This window comes from Chiloscyllium punctatum, chromosome 33, assembly GCF_047496795.1.
Source record: "Chiloscyllium punctatum isolate Juve2018m chromosome 33, sChiPun1.3, whole genome shotgun sequence".
Classification (NCBI taxonomy): domain Eukaryota; kingdom Metazoa; phylum Chordata; class Chondrichthyes; order Orectolobiformes; family Hemiscylliidae; genus Chiloscyllium; species Chiloscyllium punctatum.
In genome coordinates, this window is record NC_092771.1 from 5,499,264 (window position 1) to 5,518,913 (window position 19,650).

Sequence of the window (19,650 nt, forward strand, 5' to 3'; positions counted from 1 at the left end):
GGGGAGAGAGGGGGAGAGAGAGAGGAAGAGAGAGAAGGAGAGAGAGAGGAGAGAGAGAGGAAGAGAGAGAGGAAGAGAGAGAGGAAGAGAGTGGGAGAGAGAGAGGAGGAGGAGGAGAGAGAGGAAGAGAGAGAGGGAAGAGAGGAGGAGAGAGAGAGAAGGAGAGAGAGAGAAGGGAGAGAGAGAAGGAGAGAGAGAGAAGGTGAGAGAGAGAGAGAGAGAGAGAGAGAGAGAGGAGGGGAGGGAGAGGGAGGAGGGGAGGGAGAGGGAGGAGGGGAGGGAGAGGGAGGAGGGGAGGGAGAGGGAGGAGGGAGGGAGAGGGAGGAGGGGAGGGAGAGAGAGGGGAGGAGTGAGAGGGGGGAGGGAGAGAGAGGGGGAGGGAGAGAGAGGGGGAGGGAGAGAGAGGGGGAGGGAGAGAGAGGGGGAGGGAGAGAGAGGGGAGGGAGAGAGAGGGGGAGGGAGAGAGGGGGAGGGAGAGAGAGGGGAGGGAGAGAGAGGGGGAGGGAGAGAGAGGGGGAGGGAGAGAGAGGGGGAGGGAGAGAGAGGGGGAGGGAGCAAGGGGAGGAGGAGCGAGAGGGGGGAGGGAGCGAGAGGGGGAGGGGAGCGAGAGGGGGAGGGAGCGAGAGGGGGAGGGAGCGAGAGGGGGAGGGAGAGAGAGGGGGAGGGAGAGAGAGGAGAGCGAGGGGAGGAGGGGAGAGAGAGGGGGGGAGGGAGAGAGAAGGGGGGGAGGGAGAGAGAAGGGGGGAGGGAGAGAGGCGTGGAGGAGAGAGAGGGGGGGAGGGAGAGAGGGGGGGGAGAGAGAGGGGGGGAGGAGAGGGGAGAGAGAGAGAGAGAGAGAGAGAGAAAGGTGAGGGAGTGGGAGAGAGAGACAGAGAGAGAGACAGAGAGAGAGAGACAGAGAGAGAGAGAGAGAGAGAGGCAGAGAGAGAGAGAGAGAGAGAGAGAGAGAGAAATGGAGAGCAAGAGAGGAGGGGGAAAGAGAGAGAGGGGAGGGTGGGAGAGAGAGAGAGAGGTGAGAGAGAGAGAGACAGAGAGAGTGAGAGAGAGAGAGAGAGAGAGAGGGGGAGAGAGAGAAGGGGAGAGAGAGAAACAAAAGGGAGAGAGAGAGAAAGGGGGGAGAGAGAGAAAGAGAGAGAGAGAGAGACACACACACACAGACAGACAGAGAAGGGAGAGAGAGAAGGGGGGCAGGGGAGAGAGAGAGGGGTTGAGAACGCATGGGGAGCGAGAGGGACCAAGTGGGAGGGGAGTGTGGGCGGGGGGTGGAATCTGATCAGCGTTCAGCAGCACAGGCACTTTCTGGAGGCATTTACTCCGAGGTGCTACATGCTCATGGCCCTACAGCCATTACCATGGCAACTGCCCTCACTGCAGGGCACTAGGCCTTTCTCATGGGAGATGGTGTTAAAATGGTTGGTAAAACATCACACCCAAACACCACAGTTACATTAAAGTGTGACAGCAGCTGCTCATCACTGTAGGGAGGGTGTTAAAGCCTTCACAATCCAGAGAGCAGGATTCACCTCAGGAAGAGGTAGCTCAACCCTTTCAGCTCCTTCTTAAATTTCCACAAGTGTTGCACACACATGTGCACGGCTCTGTGTGCACACATGTCTGTGTACGTGCATGTGCATGTCTATGCAAACAGGTGTCTGAACATGCATCTCTGTGGTGCACGTGCACATGTTATATGCCCAAATTTCCCTGCAGAGTTTGGAGCGAGGATAGACTTGGGAAATCAGTGATGCCTGCCACAGTCAAAGGCCTCTGGTTCTCAGTCGATGATTGATCAGATTAGATTAGGTTCCCTACAGCGTGAAAACGGACTATTTGGCCCAAAATGTCCACACCAATCCTCCAAAGAGTAACCCACCCAGTCCCATTCCCCTACCCTACATTTACCCTTGACTAACGCACCTAATATTATGGACAATTTAGCATGATCAATTCACCCTAACCTGCACACCTTTGGGTTGTGGGAGGAAACCGGAGCACCCGGAGGAAACCCATGCAGACATGGGGAGAATGTGCAAACTCCACACAGACACACACACACACAGTCACCCGAGGCAGGAGTCGAACCCAGGTCCCTGGCGCGGTGAGGCAGCAGTGCTAACCACTGAGCCACCATGGCACCCAGTTGGTCAGTTGTGATGCAGTGCCAAGAGTTCAGTGGGGAGGAATCAGTCAGGGCTGAGGGGATGTTCGGACGAGGGTGGGGTTGGGACGGGGAGATTAAAGTTGAACATGGGCGAGTTGATCAGCGCCCTGCCTCCTGCCCGTGGTCTTACTTTCAAGACTGAAGACGGCTGAGTGGTTACCGTCCTCCTGGACCGGAGTCTCCAGCTGCATCCTCAGACAGAGTTTGCCATTGGCTGTGGCGGCTGAGGGGGACTCTGGGCTTGCCGTTCCTCGTACACTTCCCTTTGCTGTAACATCACTGGTTGCCATGGCATTGTCAGGCGTGACATCTGTCGTTGCTGTGGCACGGTCTTCAAGCTCTGAAGAGCAAAACAACAGACAAGAGGAAGAGAAGGAGTAACTCTGTTGGACTTTAGCACAGAAATGGATGGAGGTCCCTCCTCATCCTCTTGGACAGTGATAGTCATGGAGCTGTCTGTACCCAACACACTGCCCACTGGATCCCAAGATGTCTTCGTGCTAAAGCTTTCCAACAAACCTCAGGAGATCAAACGCAGTTATCCACCGGCCTCAGCAACGCTCTCTTGTGTCTGAGGCTCCAGTACCATGCCACAGACTCAAGCTTGGCACGCAGAGGAGCACTCCCAGTGCAGCGCTGAGGGAGTGCTGCACCGTCACAGACATCAGATCGTCTTGTTGCCCCCTCAGGTGGGCAACACAGATCCCTTGGTCTGTTCTGAAGCCCAGCTGTTCTCCGCAGTGAAGATTAGAGTTTTGCTGGAAAAGCACAGCAGGTCAGGCAGCATCCGAGGAGCAGGAGAATCAACGTTTCAGGCATGAGCCCTTCATCACCTCTCCATGGCTCTCAGCCATGCTTGAATGGTGAAATACGCTGGAGGGGCTGAATGGCCTCCTCCATTTCCTTTTGCCCGAAATGTCGATTTTCCTGCTCCTCAGATGCTGCCTGACCTGCTGTGCTTTTCCAGCACCACTCTAATCTTGACTCTAATCTCCAGCATTTGCAGGACCCACTTCTGCCCTGTTCTCCACAGTGCCCTTCTTTAGCATGGTAGGAGTTTCCTTTTGCAACAGACACCAGCATGGGTGACTCAGTGGTTAGCACTGCTACCTCACAGCGCCAGGGACCCGGGTTCGATACCAGCCTCGGGCGACTCTCCGTGTGCAGTTTGCACATTCTCCCCGTGTCTGTGTAGGTTTCCTCAGGCTGCATTGGCCGTGGGGAATCGCCCATAGTGTCCAGGGATGTGCAGGCTGGGTGGGTTAGCCACAGTTAATGCGAGGTCACCGGGATATGGTGAGGGGCTGGGTCTGGATAGGATGCTCTTTGGAGGGTCGGTGTAGACTAGATGGGCCAAATACCCTCTTCCTGCACTCTGAGAGCTCTATGAGCTTTGAACCTGAGCATCATCGATACAAGATCCATCACCAATGAATCCAATCGGGAATTCAGGACAGACAGGAGTGAATTGGGGCTGAAGTGAATCCAATTAAAGGGGAACGCCAGATATACTCAGGAGGGAGAGAGGATTAAAAACTGGGTGCTGCTGATTGGGCAGGTTGAAGGGAGAAGGCTCGAAGGGCCGAATGGACTGTAAACACTGCATCGCTGGGAACTTACCAATGGGAGTGCTGTGCCTGGGGCCTTGCTTCAACGAACCAATGAGAGGCGGGGTACCACCAACTATCGGCTGGATAACATCGCCCTCTTTCGGTAATGTGAAGTGGAAAGGAATTTCTGGAGGGGGGCAGGGAAAGAGGGGAAAGACGAACATCCACAATTCGTTGTGTCAAAGGAGAACCACGTCACCCACAGCCTGTCACTGCCCCCAGCTCCAGCAGGTTCACCATCACTCCTCCTTGATTGGAGGGGCCCTCGCCACACCCGCACACGCACACGTCTACTCTTCCTTCCTCCTGGAAGTTTCCAACTGCCCCCTCCTGAAAGAATTCCGAAAGGCACAGCCTCAGATTATCCCCTCATTCTGCCCCTTTCCCACAGGCAAGCGCAGCTACGGGTGGGGAACCCTCACTCGACCCACAAGCACTGAATTCTTACAGACATGGCTGGGACAGGCACAATGGGCTGAATGGCCTCCTTCTGCACCCTCTGGGGACCTACAGCTAGTGCACCAGGCCAGCTCAGCCAGCTTCAAACAGATCAACTGCTTCCCTACCACTGGCTCTGCGCCCAGTTCCCTGGCTCTACAACTGTGCCAATCTCTAGCCATTTCCCCATATCCCTATCACTATCCAAAACAAATCCAACCTCTGGATGCCTCAACTGAACCTTCCTCCACCACATTTCCACGCAGTGCAGTCCACACCCTGCTCACTCACTTTGCTCACTGCACAGCTCATGCCAGTGTCTGGGTCCATGTGTGTTTGATTTGATTTGATTTGATTTATTATTGTCCCATGTACCTAGGTACAGTGAAAAGCTTTGTTTTGTGTTCAGTACAAACAGATCATTCTCATACAAAGTGCATTAGGGAAATAGGCCAGAGCGAGGAATACGATGTTGCAGCTGCAAGGAAGGTGCACAGAGTGAGATGCCCCTTCAAAAGACTAATAACAGCGGGGAAGAAGCTGCTCTTGAATCTGTTAGTACGTGTGTTTAAACTTTTGTATTTTCCACCTGATGACAGAAGAGGTTGCAAGAGATTATTACTGGGGTGGGTTGTGTGTGCATGTGTAAAAGAGAGAGAGACAGAGAGTGTGAGAGAGAGAGAGAGAGAGAGAGAGAGAAGTGTGTGTGTGTGTGTGTGTGTGTGTGTGAGTGAGAGTGAGAGAGTGTGTGAGAGTCTTGGGGAGAGTGTGTGTCTTGGGGGGAGAGAGAGTGTGTGTGTGGGTGTGAGTGAGAGAGAGAGAGAGACAGAGTGTGTGTGTGTGGGAGAGAGTGTGCGCGCATGTGTGAGAGAGTGAGTGTGTGTGTGTGTGTGTGTGTGTGGAGAGAGAGTGTAGGTGTGTGTGGGAAAGAGAGAGAGACAAGGAGGGGGAGACCAAAGAGAGGTTTATAATGATCCTATCCCCCCTTTCCCCTGCCTAGTCCGCATTCTCCAAGCGTTTACCTCAGCTCCTCCCCAGCTTTCTCCACCTGGGGTGCTGCCCTCTGACCTCCTCCATCCAGACCGTTTTACTTTCAGCTGCTCTTCCTTCCACAGAATGTTGGCATCCTCGACAATCCTGGTGTTTAAGACCCATCCGAAATAGGAACAGCAGCAGGCCACTCAGCCCCTCGAACCTGCTCCACCATTCAACAGGATCGTGGCCCACCCAACACTCTTCACATCCATTTTCCTGCAATTTCCCCGTAATCCACAATTCCCCAACTCGCCCTTTAACATACACAGGGACTCTGCCACCATAGCTCTCTGCGGCACAACCTTAACTGTTGCCCATCCCTAACTACCCTCGAACTGAGTGACTTGCTCAGCTATTTCAGAGCCAGCCCCATTCACGTGTTTGGAGTCATGTGTAGGCCAGACTGGGTAAAGAGGGCAGATTTCCCTCCCTGAAGGGCAGGAGTGAACCCTGCAGGTTTCTAACCAGCTCCAATGGTGAGATTCTAAGGCCTGAGGATTACTGACCCAGAGGCTGTGCCAACCTCATTCACTAAAGTATCAGCGCTCACGTGTCATCACTACAGCGTACCCACCACCAGAACTGTCCAGAAGGCTCTTGGCGGACTGCTCCGATTGTGGAACATCTGCAACTCCCGTGCTCCGGCTCTGCTCATCAGCTTCCACCTCCGACTTCGGAGAGCCCGTTATCGGGCCAACGCCATGGGGTTTTGGGAATTCCGTGGTCTCAAGTTGGTGGTTGTGTCCTCCTGGGTTACTCCCGTCGTGTCTCGGGCTCTGGCTGCTCACGTTCTTCGGATCCATCAGGGAGGCCCGATCTTTAGGCTGCACCTTCGGTTCGGCCTGACCTCCAGCCTGCATCTTGATGACCAGCTCTGCCTGGAGATGCTTCCCGGGCTCAGCCGTATCGACGGCCGGTGAAGGCGGCAGCTTGGTGTCGGTGGGGCGAGCGTCGCAGTCTCCTGAAGACGCTCTGTGGAGTTTCTCCGACATCAGCGGGACCCCCTCCAGCGGTTTCGGCCGCACCGTCACAACCAGCTCCCCGCCATCCTGCCGACTCCCGCCAACGGCCCCAAGGCTCTGGGAAACAGTAGCTGCCCCCTCGCCCTCTTTGCTTCGGAAACGTCCAGAATTTGTAACAGGAGGGTCCGGGGGCTCAGAACATTCCGGTTTGGCGGAGATTGGGGCCCTCGCCTCACTGGGGCTCCCCTTTAATCCCGAGTCAGACGGAGCGTTCAGCTCCTGCTCCATCAGCTCCTCGTCCTCCTTCGGTCGTGATGTCTTGCAGAGCGTCTCAGATTGTGCAGCTTCGAGAAGGAGGGTCACTCCTTGGACAGTCCCACTCCCGTCCTCTTTGACAGTTCGTCTCACCTCATGCTCCTCCACTCTGGGAGCCCCGGTTCCACCCTCTGACTCATCCTTCACCGCTGCTCCTTTCACCGAGAGGACGGGTTTGGGCGGGTCCCCGTGGGGAGAGCTGGGGCGAAGGAGGGGAGAGGGGGGCGACACTCTGCTCGATTGCTCAGATCTGCTGGGCGCCTCACCCACAGCTTGCTCACCCTCACTGTGTTTGACATCCAGCCCCTCGGCAGCACTTTCCAGAGCATCTGTAACCGTGGCTCGACGGCTGGGCTCTTGGCTCTCTCCCGTCAATCGGAGGTGAACGCTGTGGTTTCCCTCAGACTCTCCTTTCTCGGCGGGATCCTCGCCAGCTCCTCCTTCGATCTGCGTGGCCTGGCTATCCTCCTCAGCCTGGGACTCACTGTCGTCTGTCTCCATCGGCTGCAGGTGCTCGCTGGCCGACAGTCTCAGTTCGAAAGGCTCCCCGGCCCCATCGTCGTGTTTCTTAAACCCCCCGAGTTCTGAGCTCCCAGTCTGTCCTCGGTCTTCCCTCTCCCCCATCGCCTCTCTGTCCTTGGGTATGCTAGAGGGGTTTCCCTTCAGATCCACAGCAGATGTGACCCCTCCACCATGGCCACTGCCTTCTCTCAGGCTGGGCGTGGGCATGAAAATATCCTTCAAAAACAAACACATTGCAGTTACTTTGCCGACCAGAGAAATCCGTAACTTGGACAAAATACAGCAATAAAAACACAACCATTCTGACGGAGGGTCACTGGATATGAAATGTTAACTCTACATCCCTCACATCCTCCTGTCTCAGAGACAATGCTGTCCCTTCTTCCTCCCTCCTGTTCCTTTATGTGGTACCTGTACATTAAACGAGATCTTTCATCCAAGTTACACACTAAACAAAACAAAAGGACAAACTTCAGGCGCTGGAAATCAGAAAAAAAAACAGAACCATTCTGAAAGGAGGGTCACTGGACCCGAAAAGTTACCTCTGTACTGTATCTCTCTCCACAGACATGGCCAGGCCTGCTGAGTTCATCCAGTAATGTCCATTCTTGTTTCTGAATTCCAGCATCCAAAGTTCTTTATTTTTGTTGTGCTTAGTGGTTAAATATTGCGTACAATTCTGGTCCTTCCAATAGGAAGGATGTTGTGAAACTTGAATGGGTTCAGAAAAGATTTACAAGGATGTTGCCAGGGTTGGAGGATTTGAGATATAGGGAGAGGTTGAATAGGCTGGGGCTGTTTTCCCTGGAGCAATGGAGGCTGAGGGGTGACTTTATAGAGGTTTACAAAATCATGAGGGGCATGGAGAGGGTAAATAGGCAAAGTCTTTTCCCTGGAGTGGGGGAGTCCAGAACGAGAGGGCATAGGTTTAGGGTGAGAGGGGAAAGATATAAAAGAGACCTAAGGGGCAACTTTTTCATGCCAAGGGTGGTGTGTGTATGGAATGAGCTGCCAGAGGATGTGGTGGAGGCTGGTACAATTGCAACATTTAAAAGGCATCTGGATGGGTATATGAGTAGGAAAGGTTTGGAGGGATATGGGCAGGTGCTGGCAGGTGGGACTAGATTGGGTTGGGATATCTGGTCAGCATGGACGAGTTGGGCCGAAGGGTCTGTTTCCGTGCTGTACATCTCTATGACTAACTTGGATAAAATATCACGTTTGACATACAAATACCGCAGAAAGGAACAAGGAGGGGACAGCATTGTCTTGGAGGCAGGAGGATGTGAGGGATTGGAGTTCAGAATGCAGGTTAAAACAGTACTGCCCAACAGCGACAGTGCTGCTCTGTCAGTTATGCCATCATTCAGCTAAGGTGTACCAACTTCTGAATTGTCCCCGGGGACCTGGTTAAAAAAGAATCCCAATCTCAAAGAATAGCAGGGAGTTTTACCCAAATGTCATAACAAATATTTGTCCATCATCTCACATCCAAAACAAGCTCATACGATGAGTAATGAGTCATTATAGCACAGACAAAGACCATTTGACCCATTGTGTCTGTGCTAGCCCACCTGGGCAGCAATTAATGTCAAAAGCAAAGATTAATTTCCTCACTGACAGGAGGGGGCTCCCTTGTGCAATTTGGTAGCCATATTACAACAGGAACTACATTTTTATTTTAAATTAAAAAATGCATGTACAGGAGGACACTCAACCCATCAAACATGTTCCATTGTTTAGTGAGATCATGGCTGGCTTCTACCTCCGGGCCATTTACTTCCCTTTGCCCTCCACAGCCCCGATCCAACAAAAATCTCAACATTCCAAGATTTGGGAGCGCCAACAGAACTTGGAATCAAATTAACTGCAATTCGCCCACTATTAACGCTGGGTAAATGATGTTCAAAGAGGCTGGATCAGTTAGATCTATGGAGTTTACAAGAATGAGGGGAATCTCAGAAGAATCCTATAAAAATCTGACAGGACCAGACAGGGTAAACACACAAAGGATGGTCCTGGTGACCAGTGTGTCGAGGATCAGGGGTCTCTCCCTCAGGATAGGGGTTCAGACTAAGGTAAGGAAGGGTAGGCCGTTCTGGACTGAGATGAGGAGAACCTTCTGCCCAGACAGTGTGAGCCTGTGGAATTCACTGCCACAGGCAGCAATGGAGACCGAAAAAACAGAACATTTTCAAAAAGGAGTTAGATATTGTTCTTGGGTTTAAAGGGATCAAAGGGTATGGGGGAGAAAGTAGGAAAAGGGGACTGCGATTGCACAATCAGCCACGGTCATACTGAATGGCGGGGCAGACTCGAGGGGCTGAATAGCCTCCTCCTGCTTCTTTATTGCTGTGTAAACCGACGAGTGATTTGGGGCCAATGAGGGGTGTCCTGTGAACCGGTAATCACCACAAACCGTTGGACAACTCGTAGCCATTTCACCACCAGCTTCCTGAAAACAGGGTGTCACAGTGGTTAGCATGGACGCCTCACAGCGCCGGGGACCCAGGTTCGATTCCAGCCTCGGGTCACTATCGGTGCGGAGTTTGCACATTCTCCCCGTGTCTGTGTGGGTTGCTCTGGGTTCCTCCCACAGTCAAACATTGTGCAGGTTAGGTGGGTTAGCCATGGGAAACGCAGTGATACGGTAGGGGAGGTGTGTCTGGGTGGGATGCTCTTCAGGAGGTCTGTGCAGACTCAGTGGGCCGAATGGCCTGCTCCCACACTGCAGGAATTCGATTTGATCACAACAACCCCGTCAGAGTCAGGGGGTTCCTGCATTTCTGCCCAAGATACAACTTCAACCCTCCGTAAAAACAGTTATTCGATCAAGTGGCTTTTTACAGTCAAACTTACGATCCTGAGGCATCACCAATCTCTCCGCAGCTAAATAGGGGGCTACAGAGCTTTGTAAAACCCTGAACAATCCCCGATCACTTACATGGGAGAGGTCTGGCAGCGAAGGCACAGGGAGCAGCTGTCTCGCTGTGAAAGCGGGAATGCCCTCGGATACTGGAGTCGATGCCTGTGGAGCTCGGAGGGGAGCGCGCTCAGTCAGCTCCACCGGCTGGTCCATTTCCATTGGCTCCTCCTCCTCCTCCTCCTCACATGGAGCTTTCCCTGATTGGCTGGTAAGTTGCACGGAGGTATCCATTGGCTCCTCTGCTGGAACAGAATCACGGAAAACATTTCTCTCAGCTGGACACTTGCACTCTTGCTCGTTTCCATTTCCTCCTCGGAATTTGGAACAACGGCAGTTTTTATTTTAGATCGCTCCAAGTAAAACACACTTTATCATGGATACCATTTCATCTGATCCAGCATCTATCTAACCCTGTGCCGTCCCTGTCCTGGGAGTGTTTGATGGGGACAATGTAGAGGGACCTTTACTTTCAACTTAAAAGAGTCGAGGGAGCTGTCACTCTGTGTCCTTTGTAACAAAGTGCATCACCTCACACTTCTCCAGATTTCATTTTATCTGCCTACTATCCACCCACTCGAGCAACTTTCTTCTTTCCTTCTGAAGTTCCACACCTCTCAGTTTACAATTCTCCCATTCTTCACACTCTCAGATCTTAAAGTCAGATATAATAACTGCGGTTCACGATGACCATGCTAATAAAGATCCTGTGCCCAGTATGGCTCTGAGCTGTCAGAATAAAACAGTTCCCCAAGTCCATGCAGTTAGTTTGGCTTTAGTGAGGCACAGATATTGTTTAGGAGAAAGTGAGGACTGCAGATGCTGGAGATCAGAGCTGAAAAATGTGTTGCTGGAAAAGCGCAGCAGGTCAGGCAGCATCAAAGGAGCAGGAGAATCGATGTTTTGGGCATAAGCTCTTCAGAGCCCAAGACAAGGTAGGTTTCAGGTCAGTCAGGGTTCCTTTTCTAGAGGACTACAGAGACATACAGCATGGAAATAGACCCTTTGGTCCAACTGGTCCATGCCGACCACGTTCCCAAACTTAACTTATCCCACTGTCTGCATTTGGCTCATATCCCTCCAAACCTTTCCTATTCGTGACCTTATCTAAAAGCTATTCAAATGTTGTAACCATACCCGCAACTGCTACTTTCTTTGGAAGTTCATTCCACACATGAACCAGTGTGTAAGAAAATTGTCCCTTGTATTCTTTTTAAATCTTTCTCCTCTCATCATAAAATCATGCCCCCAATCTTAAAATCCCCCCCCACCCTAGGGAAAAGATACCTACCACTGACCCGATCTATACCACTCATGATTTTATAAACCTCTACAAAGGTCACCTCTCAACCTCCAGTGAAAGGTGTCCCAGTCTATCTCAAAGTCTTCCACACCCAGCAACATCCTGGGAAATCATTTCTCAACCTCCTACAGATTAATAATGTCCTTCCTATAACAGGGTGACCAGAACCGGACACAGTATTCCAGAAGAGGCATCACCAACGTCTTGTACAACCTCAACATGACGTTCCAACTCCTACACTCAAAGGTCTGAGCAAAGAAGACAAGTGAGCTACAAGTTAGCCACCCTGTCTACCTGTGACTAGCCACAGACTACTGTGCATGAGTAAAGCATGGAACAAAACTGGGACTCCCAGCATCAGATACACCATAGATATTTGCAGGAAATGTTAATGGAGGTGTGAACTGGGAATTACTGGGTTCTGTGGAACTGCATACCAACACCATGATTCCCCCAGGATTTTGCCGAGACTGGGATACGGAATACAGTTCAGATCATCATAATTAAGGAAGAATACACCTGTGTTTAAGGTAGTGCAGGAGAAAGTGAGGACTGCAGATGCTGGAGATCAGAGTCAAGACTGTGGTGCTGGAAAAGGATAGCAGGTCAGGCAGCATCCAAGGAGCAGGAGAATCGACATTTCGGGCAGAGGCCATTCATCAGGAATCAAGGACCTATTGTGCTTTTCCAGCACCACACTCTTGACTTTATGGTGGTGTAGCCAAGGTTCAGTACAAACTGGCCCTGGGTCACAGGGATTGTCATGTTGAGAAGCCTAGTCTGAGAGTCTGAAAGGGGGTTTCACAAGACAGGCAGTGAGAGAATTTTTCTACTGATTGGGACATGGACTCAGAAGGGACTGATCACTCAGGACTGAGATGAGGAGAGCGTTCTTCAGTCAAGAGGCTTGTGAATCTTTGGAGTGCTCTCCCCCAGAGAGCTCTGGATGTCCCATTGCCGACTACACTTAGCGCGGAACAAATGGATTTTGGTCTCTCGAGTAATTGAGGGAAATGGGAAGTAGGCGGGAACGTGCAGGAGTGTGTGTGCGTGTGTGTGTGTGTGCGCGCACATACAGGTTGTGGGGTGGGACTCTAATCAACAATCTATCCTCAATAACCTCAGACAAATCACTCCTTAGCCTCAAACTGCTACAGACAACAAATCAACTACAGTAATACACGATGGAGGCTCACCACCACCTTCTCAAGAAGAAGATGTTCACTCTCGCTTTCAAATCCCTTCAGAGCCTCTGGCCTCTCTCCCTCATCCCCCAGCTCCACAATTCTCCGTACACCTCTAACTCTGGCCTCTGACGCATCCCTAATTTTCATCGTCACTAATGGGAGGCTGTAGCCCGAAGCTACAAAATTCACTCTCACTTCCCTACTCTAAGACACTTCTTAACGACCTATTTAGTCAAGCGTTTGGTCACCTGACCCAGTCAATGCCTCCCTGTCATATTTGGTTTGACAGTACTCCTGCAAAACGCCTCGAGACATTTCACAATGTCAAAAGGTGCCACATAAATACAAGTAGCAGTTGTTGTTGTAAGCACAGAGATCCTGTCAATCAGCTGAAGCAAAAAGGATGTTCTGAGGCAGAGGGTGGTTACAGGTCAATACTCCCCTGCCCATCATCGTTACCTAAATCTGGGTCTTGCTTGGTCGGACTGTTGGGAACAATGATAGGGGTTGGTCCGAAGGACTCCTGGGATGGGTCAATCACATTACTGGAACTTCTGTGGAAAGAATCAGCACTTTGTTAGGAATTACAGACAGATATTAACACTTTTACTAGCAACCGTCTCTAGGCGATCAACTCTGAGGCCTCACACACAGCCAATTCCTACACCCTGCTCCTATACCGGACAGTTCCAGGAAAAGCCGTTTCCCTGGAGACAGCCGGAATTCAGCCTGACTGGTGGTCATGCCTCAGCGGCCTGGGGCCCAAGCTCTGGAATACTCTCCCTAAACCCCTCCTCCGCTCTGCCTTTCTGACATTTGCCAAAATAATAACTATCAAGTCATTACTGGTATCTCCCGCTTTCCAAAGGTTTGCGTTATGCCACCACTTCACCTACATTAGTACCTGTTTTTGCTAGCCAAAAGGAATCCAAAGAGGATTTTTCCTTTTACAAGAAAAGTAATTGCTTCTCCACTTTACACCACTTCGGCTTACAAACGGTTTCAAAGGAACGCTCCATTTTCAGGGGAACCTTGCATTCCAAGTACCTCCTCACAAGTTTTGAGAAGGTTTGTAGCTCAGGTTGAGGTTCTGGATGTAGGTTTGCTCACTGAGCTGGGAGGTTCATTTCCAGACATTTCGTCACCCTACTGGGTAACATCTTCAGTGAGCCTCCAGCCGAAGCACTGCTGATGATTCCTGCTTTCTATTTGTGTGCTTGGGTTTCTTTGATAAACAGAAAACAGATAGGTGATGAAACATCTGAAAATGAACCTTCCAGCTCAGTGAGCAAACCTACATCCAAGTATCTCTTCATCCAACTTGTCAAATTCTGCTTGCCTCTCGCTCCTCTTGGGATGCTTTGTTAACTTAAAAATGCTACAGAAATGCAAGTTCATGGTGGCTGAAGGAGACGAGCATCTCTGTGGATGGGGAAAAACATTAAAATGCCACAATAGGATCACCCAGTGCAGCAGCAGTGTGTACCATCTACAAGAGGCGCTGCAGAAATTCACCCAAGATCCTGAGACAGCAGCTTCCAAACTCACAACTACTTCCATGTCGAAGGACCGGGAGATGAGGGCTGGGGCAGATCAGCCATGATCTTACAGAATGGCCAAGCAGACTTGATGGGCTGAATGGCCTACGTCTTCATAACGTTGGTACCAATCTAACCGACACTGACCATTCGGCCAACCCACTCCCTCCATGCAGGAGACCAAGTTGCAGGGTTGTAGACCGGAGCTCTGGATAGTAATGGTGGACACTCCAATCACCCACGTGGTTGTCCAGGAATCTCTCATGCTCCGACCCCTGGCCTTTGGTGAATATTGGAAGGTCGGACACGTTGACCCTCAACATGTTTGACTGTGTTATAACAAGCTTGTCTTGACCCAGTCCAGCCTCGGAGTGGGACTCCAACCTGGAGCTTCAGGCTCAGAGGCAGGGACACTACACACTGCAGGCCCTCCATAGATTATACCCAGAAAATGGACAGGTTCAGAGAATGAATTCCATAGCTTTGGACTTGGACAGTTGGAATCAAACCACCAATGGAAATACACTGGTGGCCAGGACTGAAGTTAAAATAGAATTGAATCAAATCAAAGCAGGCTTTCTTTGAGATGGTGATCAAACAGGTGGATGAGGGTAAAGCAGTTGATGTGTACATGGATTTCAGTAAGGCGTTTGATAAGGTTCCCCAAGGTAGGCTATTGCACAAAATATGGAGGCATGGGATTGAGGGTGATTTAGCAGTTTGGATCAGAAATTGGCTAACTGTAAGAAGACAGAGGGTGGTGGTGGATGGGAAATATTCATCCTGGAGTTCAGTTACTAGTGGTGTTTTGCAAGGATCTGCTTTGGGCCCACTGTTGTTTGTCATTTATATAAATGACCTGGATGAGGGTTAGTAAATTTGCAGATGACACTAAGGTCGGTGGAGTTATGGATAGTGACGAAGGATGTTGCGGGTTACAGAGGGACATAGATAAGCTGCAGAGCTGGGCTGAGAGGTGGCAAATGGAGTTTAATGCAGAAAACTGTGAGGTGATTCATTTTGGAAGGAGCAACAGGAATGCAGAGTACTGGGCTAATGGTAAGATTCTTGGTAGTGTGGATGAACAGAGAGATCTCAGTGTCCATGTACATAAATCCCTGAAAGTTGCCACCCAGGTTGATAGGGCTGTGAAGGCGGCATATGGTGTGTTAGCTTTTATTGGTAGAGGGATTGAGTTTTGGAACCATGAGGTCATGCTGCAGCTGTACAAAATTCTGGTGCGGCCACACTTGAAGTATTGCGTACAGTTCTGGTCACTGCATTATAGGAAGGATCTGGATGCTCTGGGACGGGTTCAGAGGAGATTTACTGGGATGTTGCCTGGTATGGTGGGAAGGTTTGATGAGGAAAGCCTGAGACACCGGAGGCTGTTTTTGTTAGAGAGAAAGTTGAGAGGGGACTTAATTGAGACATATTATGGCGATGGCCAGCACGAGGGGACATAGCTTTAAATTGAGGGGTGATAGATAATGGGACAGATGTCAGAAGTATTTTATTTTACTCAGAGTAGTTGGGGCATGGAAAGCACTGCCTACAACAGTAGTGGACTTGCCAACCTTAAGGGCAATTGAATGGTCATTAAATAGGCATATGGACGAGAATGGAATAGTGTATGTTAGATGGGCTTCAGATTGGTTCTACGGGGTGGTGCAACATTGAGGGCTGAAGGGCCTGTACTGCGCTGTAATGTTCTATGTTCTAGGCCATTTGGCCCACTGAGTCCACACCTACCCTCTGAAAAGAATCCTACCCAATAAGACCCACCTCCTTACCCTATCCCCGTAATCCTGCATTTCCCATGGCTAACCCACCAAGCCTACACATCTTTGGACTGTGGGAGGAAACCGGAGCACCCAGGGGAAACCCACACAGACACGGGAAGAATGTGCAAACTCCACACAGACAGCCCACGGGTTGAATGAAACCCAGTCCCCGGTGCTGTGAGGCAGCAGGGCTAACCATGGAGCCACCGTGCTGGAGAGGCTATACAGATCGGGATATTCGAAAATCTGGACGTTAGGATGGGAATTTTAATTGAGGCATTGCCAGATCCAGATTTTAAATGAATATTGAACAACAGAGTATAGGTGAGCTCCACTGTGATGGACACTTACTCCGACAGACTCTCCTGGACCAGGGTCTGCTGCCCAGAAAGATGCAGGACTTGCAGGCGATCGACGTGAGCAACCAAAACACTTTCATTTCTCAGATGGATGGCTGCAGTGGGACCTGAGAGAGGGGGAGAGAGGGGGGGGGAAAGAAAGAGAAAAAGAAAGAGAGAAAGAAAAAGAAAGAGAGGGAGGGAGACAGGGAGGCAGGCAGAGAGGGAGGGAGGCAGAGAGGGAGGGGGGGAAGGAAGGGAAGGAAGGGAAGGAAGGGAAGGGAGACAGAAAGACAGATGGGGGGAGAGAGACAGAAAGAGAGAGTGTGAGAATGTGAGAGGGAGGGGGGAGTTGGGAGGGGGCAGGGAGTGGGACAGAGAGATGGAGGGAGAGTGGGAGAGGTGGTTAAAAAAAAAACACCAGAAGGATGGTCAAGAGACGAGCAATTCACTGCTGGGCACACAGACCCAAGGGAATTAATTCACCCATAATTCAACTCTCCCAAAGGTTCGATTTCTAGGTACATACGGCTGAAGGGAAACACACCGAACAGTGAGCAGACACATCATCACCAGGACTCTAACAATTCAACACAATCAAACTGATGCTCCTCATCCACAAACAGGCCATTTCACTGAATCGATCCACGTCAGTGCTCTTGCATCATGTGGGACACGTTTCTCTCCTTCCCGTCCGCAACATTCCCCTGACACTCTTTAACCATTCCCCCCCCAATCCCCACCAAACCCCTCCATCAGGAAGTGAGCCCTACATTTTCACCATTCTCTCGATACCGAGCTGTCTCCTGAACTCTTCATTGGATTCATATCTATAAAGAGCATAAAAAAACAAGAATAGGCCATTCAGCCCCTCAAGCCTCCTATCATGCCAATTCCTCATAGCCCTCAACTGCTGCTCGATCTTTCAAAACACCTGTCTCCTCTTTAAATACCTGCAGTGAGTTAGCCTCCACAACTCTCTGGGGAGAGAATTCCAAAGATTTGTTGCCCTCTGGAAATTGAAATTCCTTTGCACGTCCCAAATTTTGTTCCAGTCTCTTCCACATGTTATAGAGTCAGAGATGTACAGCACGGAAACAGACCAACTCGTCCATGACGATCAGATATCCCAACCCAAACCTAGTCCCACCTGCCAGGGCCCGGCCCATATCCCTCCAAACCCTTCCTATTCATATACCCATCCAAATGCCTCTTAAATGTTGAAATTGTACCAGCCTCCACCACATCCTCTGGCAGCTCATTCTATACACGTACCACCCTCTGTGTGAAAAAAGTTGCCCCTTAGGTCTCTTTTATATCTTTCCCCTCTCACCCTAAACCTATGCCCTCTAGTTCTGGACTCCCCCACCCCAGGGAAAAGACTTTGTTTATTTAACCTATCCATGCCCTTCATGATTTTATAAACCTCTATAAGGTCACCCCTCAGTCTCCAACGCTCCAGGGAAACCAGCCCCAGCCTGTTCGAAATCTTATTGATCTTCACCAAGTCACCAACTGAGCTTTCTTAATGCAGACAACTCCGGCCTGTAGAATCATAGTATAATCATAGAATCCCTACAGTGTGGAAGTAGACTATTCAGCCCATCAAGTCCACACCATCCCTCTGTAGAACATCCCACCCAGACCCAATCCCTCACCCTATCTCTGCATTTCCCATGGCTAACTGACCTAACTGACATCTCTAGACACTATGCACAATTTAGCATGGCCGATCCACCCTAACATGTACAGGAACCTGGAGCACCCAGAATAAACTCACACAGACACGGCAAGATGTGCAAACTTCACACAGTCACCCAAGGCTGGAATCGAACCCAGGTCCTGGTCTGTCTGCCTTTTCTGATAGATGTATCCAGTCCATCTGGTACACATCTCCACAGCACTATCCCATGAACTCCATTAGATAAGACAAAAACAATATTTTCCAAGAGGAACCTACATTTACGTAGCACCTTTCACAATCTCAGCATGTTCCAAAACAGCCTTGAATTATTCTTGAAGTGCGTGCTCTCGGAAATGCAGTGGTCAATTTGTGCAGAGCAAGATCCCACAAACAACAATGCGACCTAAAACATGTAGTTGGCTATGATGTCAACTGACAGAAATTTCTTTTCCAGGACACTCATCTTCAAACTGCACTGTTTACGGCCATTCAAGGGCACAAACCTGACCATCCTGTCGAAAAGGACAGCTTCTCTGACAATGCAGCACTCCCTCAGTAACGCACTGGGACATACACCTGTCTAGATTTTGTGGTGGGACTTGAATCCCTGACTGAGGGCAGAGACCATGAGCCACAGGTGACCCCAGTGAATGAAACACGCGGTAAACCTACCTGACAAAGTGGGCTCCACAGCCTCCTCTTGGGACAGGATGGTCTTGGAATGTTCCGGGCCTGCTATGGATAGAAGCCCCTCAATCCGCAGTCCAGAAGGCATCAGGAAATGGGCCTGTGCGCCAGCTCCCAGCTCCCCCTGCCACGTGGATACACTCGAGGTAACCTCCGACCTGCAACATTTCACCTGGGCTTAATGTTGAATCGACACAGTCAGGGTTAATCGCTGCTCCAGATCCCTGCCTTTGGCCCACATCCCTTAATACATTCACTTTACAAAAATATATTTATCTCAAATTTAAAATTTAACAAGTAATCTAATATCCACTTCCGCTGGTGGAAGAGAATTCCAAACCTCTCCCACCCTTTGTATGTAAAAGTGCTTCCTAACATCTGTCCTGAACAGTCTGGCCCTAATGTTTAGACAATGCCCCCAGTTAGAGAAACACCAATCAGTGGAAATTGTTTATCTTTCACTATCCTGTCTTTTCCTGTTAGTATCTTGAAGACCTTGATCAGATCGTCTCTTAACCTCTCCATCTTTACACTGCAGTCCTCAGACACACAGCCCAGGATTCCATTAGCTTTCCTGATTACTTGCATTTATATAGTACCTTTCACATCCTCAGGATATCAGAAGTGCTTCACAGGCAGCGAACTACTGTCACAACTGGTGTAATGTGGCAAATACAGAATTCAATTAGTGCACAGCCCTCTCCCACAACAATCGCTGAGGGAGCTAATGACCCAATTGTTTAATTAAAAAGTTGCTGTTTGCTGAGATACAAACATTGACCCAGGACACCAGGGAGTCCTCCACTGATCCTCCCTGAATGGTGGCCGTGGGATTTTTCACACCCACCTGGCACAAGGCCTGTGGTTAACACCTCTTCCATAGGCAGAGCATCTAACAGTGCGGCACTCCCTCGGCACTGACCCGCCGACAGTGAGGCACTCCCTCGGCACTGACCCGCCGACAGTGCGGCACTCCCTCGGCACTGACCCGCCGACAGTGCGGCACTCCCTCGGCACTGACCCGCCGACAGTGCGGCACTCCCTCGGCACTGACCCGCCGACAGTGCGGCACTCCCTCGGCACTGACCCGCCGACAGTGCGGCACTCCCTCGGCACTGACCCGCCGACAGTGCGGCACTCCCTCGGCACTGACCCGCCGACAG

General features: G+C 50.7%; 1 protein-coding gene across 1 annotated transcript in view; it reads right to left on the reverse strand.

The window, feature by feature from the left end:
* Positions 1-2,235: 2,235 nt before the first annotated feature.
* LOC140458324 (TP53-binding protein 1-like) overlaps positions 2,236-19,650 on the reverse strand; it is a 50,114-nt gene continuing 32,699 nt past the window's right edge. The window contains exons 8-14 of the mRNA XM_072552712.1: positions 18,473-18,645; positions 16,130-16,244; positions 12,916-13,010; positions 9,988-10,211; positions 5,819-7,259; positions 3,782-3,898; positions 2,236-2,501 (exon numbers count right to left, since the gene is read on the reverse strand). Of these exons, the coding sequence (XP_072408813.1) occupies positions 2,236-2,501; positions 3,782-3,898; positions 5,819-7,259; positions 9,988-10,211; positions 12,916-13,010; positions 16,130-16,244; positions 18,473-18,645 (2,431 nt within the window). The remainder of the gene's footprint in view (positions 2,502-3,781; positions 3,899-5,818; positions 7,260-9,987; positions 10,212-12,915; positions 13,011-16,129; positions 16,245-18,472; positions 18,646-19,650) is intronic.